Source organism: Dermacentor variabilis, chromosome 1, assembly GCF_050947875.1.
Source record: "Dermacentor variabilis isolate Ectoservices chromosome 1, ASM5094787v1, whole genome shotgun sequence".
NCBI classification, from domain to species: Eukaryota; Metazoa; Arthropoda; class Arachnida; order Ixodida; family Ixodidae; genus Dermacentor; species Dermacentor variabilis.
Window position 1 is genome coordinate 268,568,836 of NC_134568.1, and position 22,268 is coordinate 268,591,103.

The following is a 22,268-nucleotide window of genomic DNA, read 5'->3' on the forward strand; positions in this document are numbered from 1 at the left end:
TTATATACTAAACACACCTGCACACACAGCAAAGGAGATAAATTTGACATGAATAATAACAAAGAGCACCTACATAAAAGGCACCTACATAAAAGGCACATACTGTTCATGTCCTGTTCATTGCATATAAATATGTGCATCAAAAGAAATTAATTTAATTAACTTCTATGAGAAAAATCTACGGTTGAAAATTTAACTGCATTGTACACTCAAACTCAAATTAAAAATATCACTGGTTTTGTGCCTCCATTATGACATATCAGCAAACTGTTACAACCAGTACAAAGGTAGACAAAAATGCAATGCTTCCACATGACTTTATAATGAACAACACAATAAGAAACATTTACCAATTATAGACTGAAGTTTCTTCTACATGAGGCCACCAGTGAACACAATTAGTACAGCATTCAAAGCATATAAGATAGTACACTGATGAGCTCATATAGCAAATACAGTTTGGAGAACTTCAGGTTTATGCCTTTTGGCTTATTTATTTACCTAAAAGCTGCAGTAACTTCATTCATGTACCCTCTCGACGACCAAATTGAAACTTTCAAGATGTCCTAGTGGCTAAACAAACATGCACCACATAATAGTGCTCAATAAGACTAAAGGTTTGACAATTACTTGTTGCATGTCACATGGTCAAGTTTAAATCCACACATCACAAGTAATCCTTGCTTAAAAGCGAATTCGGTGTTCCCTCTCATATTTCTCACACCCATGCTTGAATAGTAACTCATATACAGGGTGTCCCGGCTAACTTTGGCCAGAGTTTAACAATATGCGAGTGCCACGTAGCTGGACAGAACAAACGTAATGCTGTATGCTGTCGCTTCGGGATACTTAAAGTATTTCTTCATTACACCTAATTGGAGAATTAGTGTTAATTAATTAATCAGGTTCTCAAATATAACAATTAGATGAAAAGTGTCAATGTGAGAATTTTAGAGCAACATAAGGAACTCTCGATACAGCTTTCTGTTCCTCAATACGTGCTACATAAAAGTGCTTTTCCAAGCGTGAAAGAAGCCCACGAATACACGTAAAATGGCTCGAGCAGCCAGTCACACGGCAGTTTTGTGAACAATGAAACTACATGTGGGTTTACATTTTAATGATAAAGCTGGATAAAGTGAGTGCTTCTTAATTCTCCCTACTTGCAGATGGCCTCCTGCAGGTGGTAACATGAGCCTTGTTGTTTATTATGCTGAGTGCATCTGCAACCCATCCAACTGTGCTGCTCCTTTCTCCAGTTAGGTGTCCAATAAAGTGTTGATTCTTGTCCGTGACTTCTATAGGCTCTATTCAGCCAATTATTGATTTCCTTGTGTAAACCTCCTTTGATGCAAATTCAAAGCCAGCTTTCAGTTTTAGCCTTGGGATCATGGCAACGAGTACTCAATCTAGAGTGCAAAAGCACTTATAATACAAGAGGACAGCTCTATAATAACAAAGGAAGACATTGTATATACTAGTGTAAGCGCTTCAGAGCTGCACTTCTTCTTTTTTTTTTTTTTGTAATCTTGACGAGGTGCATGGGGGGGGGGGGGGCATCTTGGTCCAATTTTTCTGGCCGTGCGTAATACCAGTGATTCCTCTGTGCAAAAAGAGTGAGCGCTTTTGTATCCATACTGCATTTGCGAGTTCAAGTGTGCACACCACAAAGCTGGTGCTCGTGTAGTGCTCACTGCTGTCGCTGTGAACGGAGGTTCGTCTTGGCAGCACACTCATAATTACACTTATCCTCAGTTCCCTGTGTGGCGTTAGATATAGCTGTAACATCAAAGCTTTTTGCAATGATGTCCACAGACAGCGAAAGCTACATAATCAGAATCCAAGAGAATGCACACAGGCTGCAGCGACACTCTCTTCAGTTGTCCGGTCGGTGTCTTCAAATTCTTTTTTCCACTTCTGTTTTTTTTTTCTTCCAATTTTTGGCTGCCAAGTTGCGGGTATGACTCTTACATGAGTGCAGTCAGTATGTACGGTATTACTAGTAGTCTCAAAAAGGTATGGACACATGACTATTTATACCCATTTTTTCCACCACACGCAAAGGAGACCTTCTCTGCGGGAAATGAGGAAATTTCAAAACAACTTGCTTTCCTGTTTTAAAATTAAAAGCAGAGCACAGGAATTTCAGCAAGCTTTCAAGTTCTGGAGTGTTGCAAGCTGAGCTACTGAACAGTGGCAATAAAGTTGGTTCAGATGGTGAAAAGTTAGTGCCATCAATAACAGCATCTCAATCCCATTTAATAAAGTATGATGTACTCTTACACGCTCCCTTTAAGATTCTTTTGTTTCTTTTTATTCTTTGTCTTGGTGTACAGCCACAGAAGTCTTCCATAAATCTAGGAGCATCATATGCCCTATATCCCATTACGTGTGCAGATCAAGGTGCTTCCGCGTATAATCCTCAGCTCGCATGCGTTGACACCCATTTGCCAAGCTCAATGCAAATAGCTGTGGTGCCCTAGCCATGTTTACCCCACCTGCTTGGTGGTTGCTGGAGACCTAGCTTGAAATAGCTGTGAACACATGCAGGAAGGCACCTTGATCCTCACATAACTCATACATGAGCTTATATGGAACCACGTCATCACATTTTATGCTGTACAACTGCCACTGATCCTAAAACCCTGCTATAGTCAAGCTGATTAGGAACTCACCTGTTAAGACTGGCGATATTTCCAGTGCCATAGAATGCAACAAGCATAAAGAAAATCTGGATGATAGTTCAGTGTTTAACAGGGGGTACAAGTATCAAAGCAATCAAATCAAAGTAACAGAAGCAAGACATTCTACTCGGCTACACAAAAGGATACAAAGAAGTAGGCCTTTCTGATATCATCAATCCGTATGTGATATGTCACAGCCTTTGTTTGTGACAAAGCATCTTGAGACTCAAAAGTCATGTCTTGTAGCTGCAAAAATGAGAGCAAGGAGGTAAATAATTTTTTTTTCCAGATGAATACTTTTAATTATGAGTGATTTGTTGTCAATATACATACCCTCAGTGTAGAACCTGAAAGCTGATGTTCAATACAGATCCAGAGGAACATCACAAAGCATAACGCCATAAGGAACAGGCTTTCGTAGCTGTTGTAAAATCAAGGTCTATAGTTGCGCAATGAATTCAATGCAAATATATACTAACAAAATAGAGCACGAAGTTTTTACAAGAACAGCCATTTAAAGCATATACAAGAACACATAAGCAAACACAAGCATGATTACAGTGCAAGAATGCTGCATCACCAACATTACATATATGTGAAATCAACAATAGCCTTCAATTGGCTGACACTGGCAAAAGCATCAAATTGGATGACAATAGCTGGATTAAGAAATTGAAGGGTAGTGACAAAGTTGCAGCAACAGCATATTTAAACGAATAGGCATAAGTTGGGGAGTTTGATAAGTGCTTTCTACAAATACTGCCCAGCTCTGCTATGAGGCATAAGCTACATTCTCATTGAGCAATGGAAGAAACGGAGCTAGTTGGTGCCCATTCAGAGTCAATAAAACAGCTCGTAATTCGCACTTTTGTACCTCCATGTCGTTTCTTCGTTTTTTTTCCCCATGTAATGTGCAGCATGAGACAACTATAAAAGCTATTTTCTCATAGGTACATGAAAAAAACATATCTTCAGACTTTGATTCTGATTCTCTTCTAAATTACTGAGAATGGCAACTATGAGCACCCCAACTACTTAATATGTTTAGAGAATTCCATGTGACCTTGAAAAGAACACCCCAGTACTGAGATACTCAGTGCCACCTGAAGAATTCCAAGAAGTAGTATAGACAACGCCAAGAGGCTCCCCCACAATCTGAAGAAGCATACGGCTTGTAAGCAGAAGCAGAAGAGCATTATCTGCAGTATCATCCAATGGCAAGCAGCACATTCAAAACACACCCAGTTAGAGCCCTTTTGAGGTAGCACATTTCTTCACACATTTCTTTTGCATATTTGCTTCATTACACAGCAAATACTGCAGAAACAATGAGCAGAAAGGATGTATACAAATGAAAGTGGAGCAAAGGAAGAGCACACCACAACGCACATGCACCAACATTTCATGCATTGCATCTCAATCAATTCTATGATGTAGAGCATGAGATGAGTCTGATCGAAAATTATTAGCATCTGTCAGCATACAATGCGACCGTTATCTGTTCACTTGCGCAAAGCTGCCGTGATTTAGTGATTGTAATGATTGGCTTGAAGCTGCATAATCACTATTTTGATCCCAGGTTGATTTATATAAATTATTTTTTATGTCACATTCCGCATGCCTGAACCAAAGCGGGACAAATGAAGAAACAAATGCATGAACAAACATGCATGGCCCATTTCCTAGCCTCATAACTACTGTTCGCAGTAAGAAACGAAGTAAATGACAAGGTGACAAGAACAAAAGTGTTGCCACTTTAAAATGAATTGATTAATGTGCACAAGACTTCCATTAGGACGAACCCAAAGGGACTGCCAAAATCTGTTCGTCTTAACAGTGATTCACGAAATTCGAAATATATCACTGGTGCACCCTGTCATGTCTCGAAACAGAAAAGGGCATTCCTTAGGTGCTTCCCATGAGGCAGCCTCCTCCATCAGTGCCAGCTCAGATGTCAATGCAGCCCTGCCACTAACTGTTGACGGGTCAACAAAGAAGCTCCCTTTACAATGAGAATGACCACCGGATTCTGTAGACGCGGTAGCCACCGTGAAGGCCAGGCTTCCCAGGTCGCTGCAAGCTGACCGTCATGCAGAGCCCACTAATTGATGCAAGGGGTCAATGTCTTCCTTGGGAACGGCGTCGACGTCAGATTCCCAGATTGCCATGTGGTTGCCTCAAATGCGGGGGAGATCGTGCAACGTTGGAAGCAGAGTCCGGCGGAACGGTGCAACGTCATGGGAGGGATTTTGCAAACGATTCGACGATTGTGATTGGCCGAGACATAGTAATCAGATTTCACTGTCTAGTCACCTAGGGAAATGAACTGTTTTAAAAGCGGACACCTTTGCTGCAGTAGTATGTCCCGACATCTGCAGACTTGTGTCCTGACGTGTTCTCATATGTGCTCAAACATGCAGTGAGCTCAGACATATGAAGTGGTTCTCATGAAGTGAGCTTACATATCTGGAGCCAGTGTAAATAATGTAACAGAAACCCCTTTTCTTTCGCTCCTACTCTTGGAAGTACTCATCCCTGTGCCTTTAGGATTCCTGGCCTAAACGCTACCTCGAGTTGCAACAACCTTATATCGACGATATAATACAAAAGACAAAGGACAGACATAAAAACCGACATTTCTTGGATTTGATAGAAGGTATTGTTTTATGGAATGTTACTCAAACTATTGGAAGAATCGTTGTTTGCTCATGCAGTGAAAATCTGTGCAATGTTACAAAAGCTAACATTTCACCTAGCTTGCTCAACTTTCTTCAGAGCTGTCGTGATGAGGAAATGCACTGAAGTATTTAGGGTATTAATACTGCACTACGTGTGGATGCGGGAGGTTCTTGTGGCTCTTGGGCTCTGTCATCACTATAATTACCAGCCTGCACAGGCACCTCAAGGACCTCCTCAATTATTGTTTCTATGGTATCAGTTCTAGAAGCTTCCACATCATCTTTGACACTGGTGTAATTGTTTATGTCCACTGAAACTCGTGTAGCTGTCAGAGTCATCTCCTCCAAGAGTGCTGATCCAGGTCTCTTGCTGCACCAGATAGCAGACATCAGTGGCAGCTGCGGAAGTTCAGCTTAACCAAATTAGCGTTTCATGTTAATTGGATATTTTTTCCATTTGGAATATGGGAAACCAATAACATTTTCACACTTCTTCATACCTGAAAAATTCAACTTTAACAGTTTCATGTTAGGAGGTGCCCACTGTATAAGCCAGCCACGCTCATTTGCATAACCTTTCCTGAATGCACTACGCACCAGCCTCAATGCTCTATAAATAAAGGATACAAGATGCACATCAGAAGAAATGGAACCAGCAATGACAAAGTTAGGTTTTGCAGCCGGTTCAAGAGACTTGTAGTTGAGAAGAGGCACAATACTGGGGAAAAAACTGCAAGATAGACAAGCAGAAGTGAGGAGAGTAGTTTAATATTTGCAAACAAGAACAGCGGTTTCTACTGATACCTACCCAACATAATCAGTGCACAAAGAAACTTGGACAACGTGGAGTAGTGAGAGAAGAAGCACTGCTCTACAAGCTGAATTTTTACTATAGATACGGGAGCACAGTTAGCAACTGTACATCATCGCAAAACTATGTGATGTTCTCTAGGTTACCACTAAGTTTGAGAAGCATATTTCTTCATGTAGTAACAACAATGCAGAGAAACAGATGAAATGCTATAAAGCTTTATGTGTTACATTATGTGTTATTTTGTCGCCCAAATAATTTATATTTCCTAAAAGCAGCAAAAAGATAGTGAACTTCTTTATGATATACCTACTTACATGAACACATGAAATGCAATAAACTTTAATTACTAGTTCCGCTATCATCTCTAAGCGTCTCTATGTGTGCCCTACTAACAGTCCTATCATAAGAAGCCAACAATACTGACACCAAGGACAACATGGGGGAAATTACTTGTGCTTAATAAATGAAATAAAGAAACGATAAATTAATGGTAATTAAAGTGGATGAAAAAATAACTTGCTGCAGGTGGAAACCGAACCCACAAGCTTTGCGTTTTGCATGCGATGCTCTACCAATTGAGCTACCACGGCACTGTTTTCCCATCCAGTTCCGTAGCTTTTACCACATCCTCATACAGTATGAATGATCAAATCGCACCAGAAGCAGTTGTCACTCCCATAGCACATTTCTTGTTTTTCTTTTTTTGGGGAGCACCAAACAGAAAGGTGGATACATTTTTAGAAAGTTGGTGCAAATTCTGGACTATGCACTTTGAGAACAAAGTGCTCAACTGTGTTGTGGGCGGATAAATTTTATTGATGGCCCAACCTGGTAGTGCAGAAGAGAGAAAATGCCTACTTTTGGTGGTGGCTGCTGTAAAAAGCCTAGCCGTTGGTTCCCCATAATGCTGCAAGCTCATTCTTTACTATGGTTCCTGACACTGATGATTGATCTGTGGAAGTCATTGTATCACAGATCACTAAGGATTTTTAGATATGCAGCATACTGCAACCAAGCAAATTGCTAGCATGAATGTAGTAACTGGCACCAGTGTAGATTTATTTGTTTATTTATTTAAAAATACCTTGCAGGCCTCGAGAGACACAGTGTATGGGGGAACAATGCACACTAAGGGCATACAGCTCAAACACATAAAAATTAAAACATCTGAACTAATAGTAATGGAAAACACAAGAAAAAGGCAAGTGAAATAATACATGTTAGAAGCTAGCGGTATGAATAAATGAAGGCTACAGGTCTCTGACTGCCTGAGTGTCCTGCCTTTCTTGTGCCAAGCCAGCAATACTACCAAGCTACCAGTAATTCTACCACCTACTATACTACCAGAAATTTCTACAAAGAGAGTAATACTAGCACGTTTTGTTCATCTGTAGCGTGCCTAAGGGGGTAGCACTGTCATTGTATGCATGCAAATGACAGCTGCAAATGGTGCTTAGGATATCATGGCTTTTCTTTTTTTATGTGAAGGGCAACATACATGAAACGATACGCTAACTAGGTTATCAAGGTAACCCACTACAAATTGAAACAAGGCGTAAACTTGGCAAAGTGGTTAATATTCGTTATGCCACAAGTGTAATGAAGATGGCAACACACAAAGGATACCCCAGCATACTGCAAATATACAAGCTAGAAAATTCTAGTCTGCACACGGAGTAATGGGCTGTGTGTTCGCAGTTTCATATTTTGTACATGCACCCATTGCACTTCTGCTTTAACTTTTGAGTTGTGAGTACAGTGCCTTTGTCCTGTATGGGTTCTTCCTTCGTGTGATGCTGTTTTCATTGGAATGCTGTTCTAATTAACTAACTGAAATGTGTCTGATATCTAATAGGTCTGTAAGCCAATCTCAGTTAAGTGGCAGATCTGGCAATATACAATGAATAATGACTGCTTATTACTCATATTGATATGAGCGGTGACAATATAGAGTTTGCGGCATCTGCATAGAGAACTTTGTTTCTATTCAAAACTTGATTGAAACTGCCAGCACAAAATAAAATGCTTTAGCTGCAATAATAAGTCCCATCAAAGCATACATCACTTAAATACTTCGAACACTTAACAACACAATGAGCTACAGCCCACTGCCACAGGCCTCACATGATGCCTCGGATGCCTATTCTAGGTCACTCAGCCTGTCCTTAATATCCACAGTACTGCACTAGGAATTCTTGTCTTAAAAATTTGAAGCAGCAGTTAGGCATGCACATTCATGTGCATGATGCCATCCATATGGTTTTTACAACTTGTTTATCAATACAACTGCTTTTCACATAACATATACCCACATGGCTGTAAAACCATTCACATACTCAGCAGAAGCCATGACAGTATTTGGTTGAATAATGGGAGTCCCTCTTTGCGCTCAATGCTGTCTGCAGTGCTTCTCACAATCGCAATGGCCACCCAAATTAACACAATCTGAAAGAGAAAAAGAGTCTACTTTACAGGGTTCAATATTGCTTCTTGAAAGAACTGGTAATATTGAAAGTTGTTGCTTAATACATTATTTAAGTACTGTCAAGAGCAATATGAGTGGGAACACAGGAGCGCATGTCAGATAGCCTTGAACCCTGCTATGGGCGATATGTAGCGGCCACAGTCGGATACAAAGTGGAAAGGAGGATGCTGTTCTAACAACTGTTGGCATTCTCACTATGCATCTCTTACTTTGCATCGGATGTGCACATTGATAAAGCTGTTTGATATTGCAGTTACTGATAAATTTGTGCACGGAAGTGTGGCAAACAGCAACGCTGTTTTGAAGCGCAAGCATTCGAAAACTACTTCCCTGGGAAATCTGTCCGTCTGTCTGGAACACACGACACTGTGTGCTCCATAAGATATACACGAGGTACTATGGGGGTATACATGAAGATACCTTACGCTAAATGCAGGAACAGGTGCCTAAGAGCTGTGCTCTAAAAAAAAAAATAGCATGACTGAAAAAAAAAAAAGTGACTCGCTGTAAGTCACTATGCACGTAACTGTCTTATCAGCTATCGGCAGCCAATGAAATGCTGTAAGCTGCCTTTCAACTAATATAGGCACGGTGGGGATGCCAGCACAGTTAGCAGAAGAGCACCCCCTTTTCCCCTCTGTTTTTTATAGCGCCATCCACGTATCAATCCAACTCAGTTTTGAGGCTATTTGCCACGTGTTAGCATGTTCCCGCTCATGTTGCTCACGACAGTAAACAGTAAACAATACCTAGTAAAATAGCATTGCTAATGCACTGCCACTACAGCAGCCATATGCTATCAGGCAGTTTAACAAAGAGGTCTCAAAGCTTGTACCTGCACATAATGCAAGATATGATGACTGCACTGCATGGCAGTACAAAGAAATGTAAACATTTTAGATTGAACTACGTTTGGAACCACTCACACAAAATGTTTTTTGGATTACCTCGTCCTGTTGAGCAATGCTGGGGATGACTTAAAACAAATTATAGCAGAACTTGACTGTCAAAGTTAAGCAATGGCAGGTGCTCCCAATTTATGATGGGCAGCTTATTGTTACTCTCGAAAAGAAAGGTGTATAACCACTGCATTATACCAGTAGTAACCAATGAGGCTGAAACTTTGAGGATAACAAGGTAGTTAGAGAAGCTAAGGACTGCGCAATAAACGATGGAACAGAATATGATCGGTTTAGCTAACAGACAGGAACGTGGTAGCATGACTCAGAGAGCAAATGGGTATAGCTAATATTTTAGTTGACATTACGAGGAAGAAATGGAGTTGGGCAGGTTATGAAATATGCAGAGCAGACAACCAGTGATCTATTAGAGTAACAGAAGTGATGCCAAGGGAAGAAAAATGCAATTGAAGAAGGAAGACAATTATGACAATATAAGGAAGGGTGCAGGTACAGGATGGGACCAGCTGATGCAAGACAGGGGTAATTTGAGATCACTGGGGAAACCATCATCCTGCAGTGGAGACAAAATAAACATGATGATAATGATGCTGACGACACAAAACTGAGTGAATATGAACTAGCTATTGAGAATTTGAGCTAACATCATTTAAGATTTTTTATTGATCTTGCACATTATTGGCACACTTGAAGCTCTAGTAGGGTGGCTCTGCTAATTGCACGCAATGTTCAAGACTGTTTTGAAGATTCAATTTTGATGATGTAGGATACAATTTCTTATTTGGTGCAGTCAATGCTAACATCCCCTCCTTCCCATATGAACTTTTTAAAAGAAACACTTTGTTATATGCCTGTCCTGAGGGCTAATCTCAACATTATTTAACAGTTTGCCCACATCATACAGGTCACCCACCTCCTGATGAATGCTCAAGGACGAATGTCACCCGGAATAAACACTAGTAATGGTTACTATACAACTAATCATGTATCAGTTACAGTCAGTGATCCAGTTGCCGCCAATAAGTGTGGCTGTAGAATGAACAAAAGCACAAAATCCTTTGTTGTAGACAACTTGTCACAATGTCAGAAAATTTGGCTAATAACCACAGCATGATTAGAGAAAACATTAACCCCTTCAGGCGCCAATTAATTCAGTTCATTGAAAATTTACTTTCACCATATTTCTTACATCAGCAGAGTCATACGAAGCATACAGCTGCAGAATAAACTGTCATCTTTGGCTGGCCGTTTCAGAGTGCTCTAAACTGCTCTCGCGAGTTTCTCCATCTTTAAGCGCTCTGAGGCCCTCTGAGCCCTGTCGTCGGAGCAGCTGTCGAGATTCAGAGTGTTCCTTGCCACGTCTTCACAACATAGGGTCGCCGCTGTTGGTGACGGTCAACTGTAACCTAGGCAACCTAGACGATGAGCAAAACGAGGACAAGGTGAAAGTGGGAGCCAACGTATCGACAAGTGGACTTCTCTTTTTCAAGGCAACATATGCTTTCCTTGGCACAGTATGCATAGGTAGGGTTCTTCTAAAGCAGAGAGGGCGTAAGGTGGGTGGGTGCGGCAACAAGTAAAGGTATGTTAACAGCGAGGGTGTGCACAAGATAATAAAGGAGTGCTGCGCTCTATTACCTGCTTTGCTGGTGACGTGGGATATCCTGTCTCTGAAAGAGATAATAGAAGGAGCAGCAGAAACCGATGCTTGTGGGCAAAAAAAAAAATATATATATATATATATATATGTGTATATATATATATTTGAAAAATTATAGGCCCATCAGCTTACTCCCAGTATTATATTATATAAAATATTTACCAAAATAATCTCCGATAGAATAAGGGCAACACTAGACTTTAGTCAACCAAGGGAACAGGCTGGCATCAGGAAGTGATACTCTACAATGGATCACATCCATGTCATCAATCAGGTTATGGAGAAATCCACAGAGTACAATAAGCCTCTCTATATGGCTTTCATAGATCACAAAAAGCCATTTGATTCAGTAGAGATGCCAGCAGTCATAGAGGCATTACGTAATCAAGGAGTACACGACGCTTACGTAAATACCTTGGAAAATATCTACAGAGGTTCTACAGCTACCTTAATTCTACACAAGAAAAGCAGGAAGATCCCTATAAAGAAAGGGGTCAGACAGGGAGACACAATCTCTCCAATGCTATTCACTGCGTGCTTAGAAGTATTCAAGCTATTAAACTGGGAAGGCTTAGGAGTAAAGATTGACGGCGAATATCTCAGCAACCTTCGGTTTGCCGATGACATTGTTCTATTCAGCAACAATGCAGATGAGCTACAATAAACGATTGAGGATCTTAACAGAGAGAGTGTAAGAGTGGGGTCGAAGATTAATATGCAGAAGACAAAGATAATGACAAATAGCCAGGCAAAGGAACAAGAGTTCAAGATTGCAAGATGGCCTCTAGAGTCTATGAAGGAGTATGTTTACCTAGTTCAATTAATCACAGGGAACCCTGATCATGAGAAGAAAATTCACAGAATAAAAATGGGTTGGATCGCATATGGCAGACATTGCCAGCTCCTGACTGGAAGCTTACCATTATCATTGAAAAGGAAGGTGTACAATCAGTGCATTTTACCAGTGCTGACATATGGGGCAGAGACTTGAAGACTGAAAAAGAAGCTTGAGAACAAGATAAGGACCGCGCAAAGAGCAATGGAACGAAGATTGCGAGGCATAACGTTAAGAGACAGAAAGAGAGCGGTTTGGATCAGAGAGCAAACAGGTTTAGACAATATTCTAATTGACATCAAGAGGGAAAAAATGGAGCTGGGCAGGTCATGTAATGTGCCGGTTAGATAGCCATTGGACCATTAGGGTTACAGAATGGGTACCAAGAGAAGGAAAATGCAATCGAGGATGACAAAAGACTAGGTGGAGCGATGAAATTAGGAAATTTGAGGGCGCTAGTTGGAATCGGTTGGTGCAAAACAGGGGTAATTGGAGATCGCAGGGAGAGGCCTTCGTGCTGCAGTGGACATAAAACAGGCTGATGATGATGATGATATATATATAAATACTGAAATGGAATAAATAAACAAATAAATAAATCAGTAAATAAATAAATAAAAGGTAAAAACGGAAAGAAACCCAAAGAAAAAAAAGATAAAAGATAGAAAAGAAAAAGAAAAAAGATACAAAAGGGGGGACACTAAGCAACCAAACTAAGCGTTGTTGTCTATAGCTTCCAATATAGCATAGTGAATAGATTCTAAAGTTTCAAAGGGTACTTTAGAATCTATTCGCTATGCTAAATTTCAAGCTATTGGCCTCGAGCTCCACCACTGGAAAAGCTGGCGCCACCGTCGGCGTGACGTGCTAAGAGGGATCACGTGGGCATAGCGGCCGCGTCGGCTGCTTCGGGCGCGCCGAAGCGAGCTGAAAACGAGTTTAAATTCCCTCGTACGCTGCGGTCCTCATTTAGTGGCGAGATTTTCCCGCTTCGAGTGTCCATTACAACGCTTCAAAGCACTACAACAGGTAGTGGCTGCCTTTGAAGGCGCACAACATGGTAGGCTACTGCTCGGTGCCGCAATGCCGGACGCACGCGACGGAGCACGGTGTCAGCCTTATTCACACGTAGCCGCAGGACAAGAAGCTGAATGAAGCTTGGCTCGCGAAACATAAAACCGGCAAACAGTCATCGGCTACAGCTCGGGTATGCAGCAAGCACAGACGCGAGGAAGATTTCGGCTACGGCGCCCGGTCTGCGATGTTCTGAAAACGCGCACTGAGACGCTCGCCCGAGTCCGCTGCCCGACTAATGTCATGACGGTTTGGTCTATGAATTTGTCGATGCTATAGATACTGGCAAGTTCAGTGGAGTGGAAAGGCAGCGGTAAGAAGCACATTAAAAAAAAGCATGGCATATGGTCATGTTTGTGTTATGAATTAATGCACTGGATTACAAAAAAGGAGCAGCGGGGAATTGCACGCTGAGAACACCGATAAACATACAGTGCGACGCAACTCGAGAAATAGTATTGAAAGGTCAAAGAATTTAGTAGAAAAAAAAGATTGAATCGTCGCGACGGCACATCACAGTCCCCGTAGGCGTCGAAGTCTCTACAATGAAATTATTTTTGAACAGCTCTGATAGCGCCCACACAACAATGGTTGCTTGTATACTGTCAAATGCTCATATTCTGCGGCCTAAAGCTCATGGCACGGTGCGAAAACGCGCGCGCGGAGAAAGCGAAACAGTGCGCGGACAAGCATGCAGACGCGCAGTCGGTCGCTGCGAATCTGCGCGATCGCTGCATTGAGGCTTCATTCTATTATGCTCCATTTAGTTATACAAACACTATAAGAACATATTTCAGATAGTTTGCTCTCAGCATTTACCTACCTTTCACGTAAGAAGCCGGTTCGGGAGACTCCATCGCGGCGACTGCGCGCAGTGGCGTTCACTGTACGTATTCGGTAAAGAGAGAGCGTCTGTAAACGATTGTGTGCTTTCAGTTTGCCCAACATTATTATTTAGACAGTAAGAAACTTCTCTCGTTTCGAAAGTACTTACAGAAATGTCCGGGAGAGCTCGCGCGTGATGTTTTCAGTGAGCGCTGACAGCAAAACCCATGAGGAGCGCGCCACGTGATCCCTCATACTACGCCAGCGAGGCGCTTCCGATAGATGGCGACTCCGTAACTCCTCGCCGCCAATAGGCAACAACACTTAGTTTGGTTGCTTAGTGTCCTTTCTTTCTTTTTTTGCCTTTCTTTCCTTGTTTTTACTTTTCTTTATTTATTTGATTTCAGTATGTTTTTATATATATATTTTTTTCATGAGCACCGGTCTCTGCCGCTTCTTCTATTATCTCTTTCAGAGATAGGATAGCCCATGACCACTAGCAAAGCAGGTAATAGAGGGGTGCTGTGCACGCCGTTGACACGCCGCCTGACACACGGTCGTTGACATGTGACTGACAGTTGGCCGTGTCATTGGCCTTGTGCGCAGCACTTCCTTATTCTCAATTCTACACCCTCGCTGTTAACACACCTTCACTCGCTGCCACACCCACCCACCTTACCCCCTCTCCCCTTTAGAAGAACCCTACCCATGTATACTGGGCTGAGGAAAGCATATGTCACCTTGAAAAAGACAAGTTCACTTGTCGAAAGATTGGTTTCCGTTTTCACCTTGTTGTCGTTTTGCTCATCGTCTTGAATTTCTGTCTCCCACCTTCCCCCTGTTTTCCCTAGGCAACCTAGGCCACTGCACGCTGGTGTCTCAACGAACACTCGTCCAGCCAGCGCATCTGCCAGTTTTTCCGGCAGTGCCGGGAGGTTTTCACAGGCAAAACATCGGACATTGGCAGTACTCAAGTGGGTTCACATATGCCAGTTCCTCCGCCAAAAGCGAGTCATACGTTAGGCTTGTGCGTCTGCCCTCTACCTCTGAGTTCGGGGAACGCCAGATCTGCCTGACTCCGCTTCGGGGGATGGAGGCGACCAGTTGAAGATACCATAAGAAAAGTTTTGAATACTTCAGCGAGTTCTGCCAAGTCTACAGAATGTAGACCCCATGCGATAACCCTGTATAGGAGCATCAGGTATGAGAAATCATATTTCATGTCTGGCAGGCTTGAAAAGCACCTATCGAGCCACTTGAAAATTATGGCTGGTGCCGCAAATTGTGAAAAACAATGAAACAAGTCTACCTGCTATATACAACAACATACCCACACGTAGTAAAAATACACAACAGTGTACTTTTCCACTCGTTTTACAAAAAATTTTGCATGTCATTCAAATTTGGAGCACGATTCGAATCAGAAGTGCTTCAAGGTGTACGTGACGTAGTATATATACAATTACTTTCATCAATGCTTTTGCTGTTGATGCACTATCTTGGCATACACAATTGTGTACATAGTGCCTGAAAGGGTTAATTCTGCCATGGCGCAATAACCACAAGAAAGTGCCTAGCTTGTGGTACATGTATTTTGGCCATGGAAAAATGCAGAAATATTCACTGTAGGGAGATTTTACTGCACCTTCCCAACTACGACACAAAGGGCAAAACTGATCCAAGACACACTAATGTATCACTAACATATAATGTCTACCAGTTACCATAATTTGCTCTTCTCATAATGATGTCTAAAGTGGCGTTTTTAAAGACTTACGGATGAATGTCGGCAGATGCAGCACAATACTAATCAAATGATATACCTAACTACACAGAAGCAAGGAGTTATGCTCTTAACTCACCTGCACAGCAGTCAAAATAACAGACCTCTGTGGTTCTTTTGGTATTTGTCTGCTATTTCTAATCAATCCCAATTCTGGCCTGAAAGAAGCACACAGCAAGTGTAGCAGAGCTTCAAGACATCAGCAATGCAAGGTTGCCTTATGAACTTTAAGGCAAAAGTATTTATAAATCTTGTACAATTGTTTCATAGCTATATATGCCACATAATGCACCAAATGAAAAATCTTGGAAGTTCCTGATGTTTAGGGTTACCAATGTGTGGAAACTCAGAAATGGCTGAAAGGTGTCCAAGAAGGTGTGGCAGGAAAAGCAGTACACTCAGCTTGTGAAATCTGCATCACCTTAACTACCGGCATATCTTTTATTATATCTATGAGTCACATAGAGAAACGTGTGTTGGCTACTTGCAGCTTAGGAGAGAAAATTCTTCTTAGTGTGCAGTGGTGAGAGTTCTTCCAATTTAGATGAAGCCCACCTTCACTTAAATAAACTCCACATTTATTTTCTTGTTTCCGCACAAGCTATTAAAGCAGAGAAAATAATATCGCCTGCAAAAGTTGTTGATTAGGAAAGGAAGAAAAACAAAAAACCCAGACTAATTCAGTAATCTTCAGGACAATTTCTAAGTTGCCATTAAAACACTGTTCAATATCTTTGCATAGTGTACCTGTGTTGTGAAGGGATACTGAACTTTGAGTAGTGCCCAAGCTAAATCTATGACACATACCTATCTTGTTTGGGTCAAGTCATAACTCAGGGCATTTTGTTCTAGCACAATACCTTTGCTATACCATTGCAAAGCAAAATTTACAGTGCACTGTTCATTTGTAATAGTATCCTAATAGTAATTTCCACATCCATTAAAGTGTACTGCTAGTAAAATGAACTCTACGACTTATTATTAATGAAAATTACACAAATAACTGGGGAAAAATGACTAAGGAAATGGATACCTTGATTGAAGAAAAAAGAATGAATTTGATGGGCCAAAGTTTAATGGAAGCAAACATGTTAGAACAAGAATACGTACCTTCTGGCACAATACGAAAATATAATTATGCAGACCCAGCCAGAAAGCGTCCTGAGAACAAAAGTGCAGGTAATGTGTCATTGTGAAATAAAAGTTGCCTTAGTAACAGTGTCTGGACAAATAAAAGACAGTTATGAAACACCATGTGCTTTTCAAAGAAACAGGGCACCACAATACACAAAACTTCCACATAGTCTCTATGTCTACCCCTGAAGAAACTACAATGGCAATAACAAAAAAGGTCACACATTTCAAGACAGCACAAAGCAGCAGAGAATGATGCGTGAACAAGGGATTCAAGTAAATTTTTAAAATCTGCCAGTGACAGTATGTATTGAAATATTAACAAAATATCTTTGCATTTAGCCTTAGCATCAGAAATCTTCACAACAAGCACAGTGCCAACTTTAAAGACAAATTCAGATTAACAAAATTTTGATGAACCAGCAAGTACAAACAAGTCCTTGATGGCAATACACAGCATACCAGCTCATTAACTTTTGTTAAACTAAGGACACAAGGATTTTGGAATAAGCGAGAAGAATCATGAAAACCAAGTGACCTTGAGAACAGCTGTTGTCTCTCTTCATTGTCCTATTAGTTAACATTATTTTTGTTCTGGTTGCTATTTTCTATCTACCCAGCAGCCTAACAGCAAACCCTATTGAAGGAACCAAGGGGCTTGATTTTTAGTAACAACTATACGAAGCCAAAAGACAATAAAGCACAGAAATGGCAAGTCTATTTCTATTCAAATAGTAAAATTTATAATGAACAAGAGCAAGCACACACACACACACACACACACACACACACACACACACACACACACACACACACACACACACACACACACACACACACACACACACACACACACACACACACACACACACACACACACACACACACACACATATATATATATATATATATATATATATATATATATATATATAGAGTGGAAAAGAACAGAAGAAACATTTCTTTTTACTTCTTAAGATTATGAAGCTTCTTGCAAATTCAACCCTGTCAGATAACTCATTCTATAATTGGAACTAAAAAGTAGCTTTTTCCTCTACGATTTCCTTGGCACACTGTCTGTTGGCATTGCAAGATTTTTGCTATGGGATTTGCATCAGCAAAACAACTTTGCTCCAGTTATAATTCACAATAAAATGATAAGAAAGGGGGTTAACCGAGGGGCCCGATTTTTATTAGTCATATCATAGGAAGCCAACAAACACTGACACCAAGGACAACATAGGGGAAATTACTTGTGCTTAATAAATGAAATAAAGAAATGATAAATTAATGGAAATTAAAGTGGATGAAAAAACAACTTGCCGCAGGTGGGAACCGAACCCACAACCTTCGCATTTCGCGTGCGATGCTCTACCAATTGAGCTACCGCGGCGCCGTTTTCCCATCCACTTTCTTGGGTATTTATGTGTCCTAGTAGAACCCTGGGAGTGTTAGCCAGTGCCACCACTCACAGACCTTAGCGGCGGACGTGGAACGTCTTTTTTGCCGCAGGCGTCACGAGAACATGATCTTTTTTAGGGTGAAGGCAACTGGTCAATAAACCCACATATGCTACCTGAAGGCATCAATGTTGCCGGATTCGAGATCCTCGTTATGTAATAACGAGAAGAAAGGGGGTTAACCGAGGGGCCCGATTTTTATTAGTCATATCATAGGAAGCCAACAAACACTGACACCAAGGACAACATAGGGGAAATTACTTGTGCTTAATAAATGAAATAAAGAAATGATAAATTAATGGAAATTAAAGTGGATGAAAAAACAACTTGCCGCAGGTGGGAACCGAACCCACAACCTTCGCATTTCGCGAAGGTTGGAAATGATGGAATAGTTGAAAACATGCATATAATTAAAGAAGAAAGCATGCCAAGTGAAATAAAAAGAAGCCAGTGTCATACTCACACCAATGTATAATTGTGCTGTTTGCCAATCACAGGCAAAAGGGGAAATATTCCGAGCACGATGCACCCTATCAACCATGCACAACTCATTTTCTAGGGGGAGAAGAAAAACGTATTCAGAAATTTCACTTCCTCAAAAAGTATTCTTTAGCAAAAACTGTGCAAATATTTATTTGTAGGATCTTGAAATTGTATTTCTAGCACCGCAGTTCCCAGCCTAGATCCTGAGGAACCCAAGGGTCTCACAGGCGGAATTCCTGGGCACGCATGAAGCCAGATGAATGCATGCATCCCTTTTTCCTGGGTGGATATTTTTTTACAGATTTTAAGAAGTTTAATAGGTGTACAGTATTGGTAGCTCTTAAAGGAGTACTGACATAACATTTCTTACTTCTTTCTTTTTTCGTTAAATATAGGTCCTGAAGCTCAAAACCTTATAAAAAAAATTTTGCCAAGCCTCAGAGTGCATTAACTAATTTACTGTAGTAGCTTTTCTACAAGCAGTTTCAGTTTCATATAACAGAAGGTTTATGTTTCGTGACATCATGATGCACAAGTGGTCATGTGAGAGCAGGGCATCGAAATGTTTTGACATTTCAGCTCACTCGGTAGCCTACTATGGTGCTACTCAATGCATGGCTCAATGTAGCAGCATAGTAGACCACCAAACAAGCTGGAGGAAGTGCCAAAACACTGTGATGTCTAGCTCCCACATGACTACCTTCTGTTTCATGACGCTGTGGCACATACACATCCTGGAAAACAAATCTGGTACATAGAAAAGCTACTATTGGAAATTATTTTGGGCTGTCTGAGGCTTGCCAGTATTTTTTTATAGGGCTTTGAGCTCCAGGATCATCACCTAACACAAAAAATGAAAAATAAAAAATGTCACATAAATACTCCTTTAACCCCTTTCAGTGCCGTTCTCCATTCTCTCTAGTCGAATGTGCGCAGTGACACAAAGTTGGCACGAAGTTCCAACATCTGTTGTATCTTTCCAGAAGCATATTTTCTCATCTCTCTGGGTTTGCTCAGTCTGGGTTTTTAATAGCGCACTGCAAGACACACTCCTTCGTGGACGTTATTGCACTGTGCTGAGTCCGCATCTGCCAGTTGGAGGGGTGAAGGCACACAGTGTGCCCTCTTTAACCTTGTACAGCACTGAATATGGTTTTTTGGATTCTGTCACACGAGTGCGCTCTGGTGATCAGATGTTGGTGGTTCCTGCACATGGTGCTCGCTGTGCATGTTCTTCTAGATTCTACTCTATATAAAGGAGTGACGCAATAAAATGATGCCAGTTGAGAGTAGCGCCTTGTCCTGCCGTCTCTCTTGTGTCCGTTGTTTTGCGCTAGACAAAGTAATAATGGATTCGCACCAACTAGCCCACCAACGCATTGTGCTGAAAAAGAGCTACTTTGTTGCTATCAAAGATGATTGGAGCAATTAAATTCTCTAGGCTGGAGTGCGACTATGTTCATACCATTGCGGAAGAATAAACAGGTGTCTCAATGAGGCCGTCCATCGGCAAAGTGGGGTGACTACACCCCTGTTCGTTCTTCCTTCCTCCGCCAACAGGGGGCTACAGGCTCATCATTTTCTGTCTTCGCCTAATCGCATGAGGCATTGTACTCATGCATTTCACTAAAGCCCCTATAATGCATGAAGTTACTTCTGTGGGACCACTAGCCCTTGCTGTTTCTGTATTACAGTTGACAACGCAATTTGTAGTAAAAAATTGAATATGCAGATAGAAACTAGCTACCAAACCCCCTGTTGAATCATGATTTGCTGTGCAGTCAGTTGGCCTCATACAATGTGTTACTTGGTGTACTTCATCAAGTTTTCCACCTCTGCATGTCTAGCTGTGCTTGTCATCATCATCAGCCTAGGACGAAGGCCTCTCCCTGCGATCTCCAATTACCCCTGTCCTGCGCCACCCAATTCCAACTAGCACCTGCATATTTCATAATTTCACCACCCCACCTGGTCTTTTGCCGTCTTCGACTGCGCTTCTCTTCTCTTGGCACCCATTCTGTAACCCTAATGGTCCACCGGTCATCTAACTTATGCAATACATAGCCTACCCAGCTCCATTTTTTTCTCTTAACGTCAACTAGAATTAGTATCTTTTTTTTCAGGGCCCTATATATACATTTATTTGGTGAAAGAACAGTGGCTGTTAGCAAAGAAAGTCAAGGGCAATGTCTTCCTTTTGGAATTTCAAGCCTGAACCACAGCATTGTACAATACTATGTCATGAATTTGAAACTGTTTTGTATGTTTTGTCTATTTTTGTAAGGAAGAAGTTCTCAAAGCTGAATTGAGTGTATGATTTCTCTAGAATGTAGTGTAATCCTTGTTTATCAATAAACTATTGATATGTTTCAGGCAGATGCTGTCCTAACATAATGAAATCACAAGAAGTTAGCATCAGAATTTTAAGCCTGTCTTTTGCTTTTACATCTTTTTTAGTTTCCCAGGATTTTGCTGGTAGTAAGAAAGATGTTCCCAGTACTTGATAAGTGTGATTTACCAATCTGGCCTAACATCCCTCTTTAGTGTCCTATTAAATGCTTGAAGCAAACACTGGTAAAAAAATGCTACCAGTAATACACATACCTTTGATAAAGAAGTGCTGAAAGGCCAGCAGCCTATTACCAACAAGCCAAGAGACATAATGCCTCTGTAGAAAAATGTGATGACCTGTTTTTGATAAAATGAGAGCCCACCTTAATTAAAAGTTGTAAGACATTTTCAATATTCAACAGTTCAGGCAATTCAAGTTCTCACCACAAGCTCCATTGCGAAAATTGCCACCAGGGTCAGAGCCACAAACCACATTTTTACATCAAAACGTCGTAGATACGCTTTAGCTTCATAGTAGACATCGAGCCTAGAACATAACACAAATATCCCCATTAGGTAGGATTTTGAAAACTAGAAGATGGAAATGACAGGACAAAACATGTTTTGCAAACATGACATTTAACGTGGGTGCACATAAAAAGAAAAAAAAAAACTAAACTGACATCTATGCAGTTTTTTTTCTTCTTGAGAGCTGAAGTAATGGTTCTCCTTGAATTAATTGCATTACATGCTGCACAAGTTTAATTTAACAAATAACTACACACAGCAGCAAGTTATCACCATATGGTTGAATTATCGCTATCTCTGTACTATTACCTGAAATGCTACAAGCTAAGCTGTACACTCTGTTTAAATGGAACTTTGGAGACTGATACGTTGTTCCATTTAAACAAAGTTTTGATTTTACACAGTACTGTCAAGGCACGACTGTCATAAACGCATGCACTTCAGTCATATTAACAGTGCAAAGCATTGTTCATAGAAGGAGCAGTCACATTTTACATTCACATTTTACGCCTTTTTTACAAAGAACATGAGCGCTGAAGCACACCAATGGTCAATGAAGACTTTCATGCTGCTT

The 22,268-nt window shown here is 41.0% G+C and overlaps 1 protein-coding gene across 2 annotated transcripts in view; it reads right to left on the reverse strand.

Moving 5' to 3' along the window:
* Positions 1-22,268, reverse strand: part of LOC142564491 (GPI ethanolamine phosphate transferase 1-like) — a 67,046-nt gene that overhangs the window by 3,365 nt on the left and 41,413 nt on the right. For both annotated transcript variants that reach the window (XM_075675517.1, XM_075675511.1), the window contains exons 13-22: positions 21,611-21,713; positions 21,440-21,523; positions 18,816-18,907; positions 16,869-16,919; positions 15,838-15,916; positions 8,513-8,621; positions 5,990-6,092; positions 3,018-3,105; positions 2,832-2,930; positions 2,676-2,731 (exon numbers count right to left, since the gene is read on the reverse strand). In XM_075675517.1, the coding sequence (XP_075531632.1) occupies positions 2,676-2,731; positions 2,832-2,930; positions 3,018-3,105; positions 5,990-6,092; positions 8,513-8,621; positions 15,838-15,916; positions 16,869-16,919; positions 18,816-18,907; positions 21,440-21,523; positions 21,611-21,713 (864 nt within the window). The remainder of the gene's footprint in view (positions 1-2,675; positions 2,732-2,831; positions 2,931-3,017; positions 3,106-5,989; positions 6,093-8,512; positions 8,622-15,837; positions 15,917-16,868; positions 16,920-18,815; positions 18,908-21,439; positions 21,524-21,610; positions 21,714-22,268) is intronic.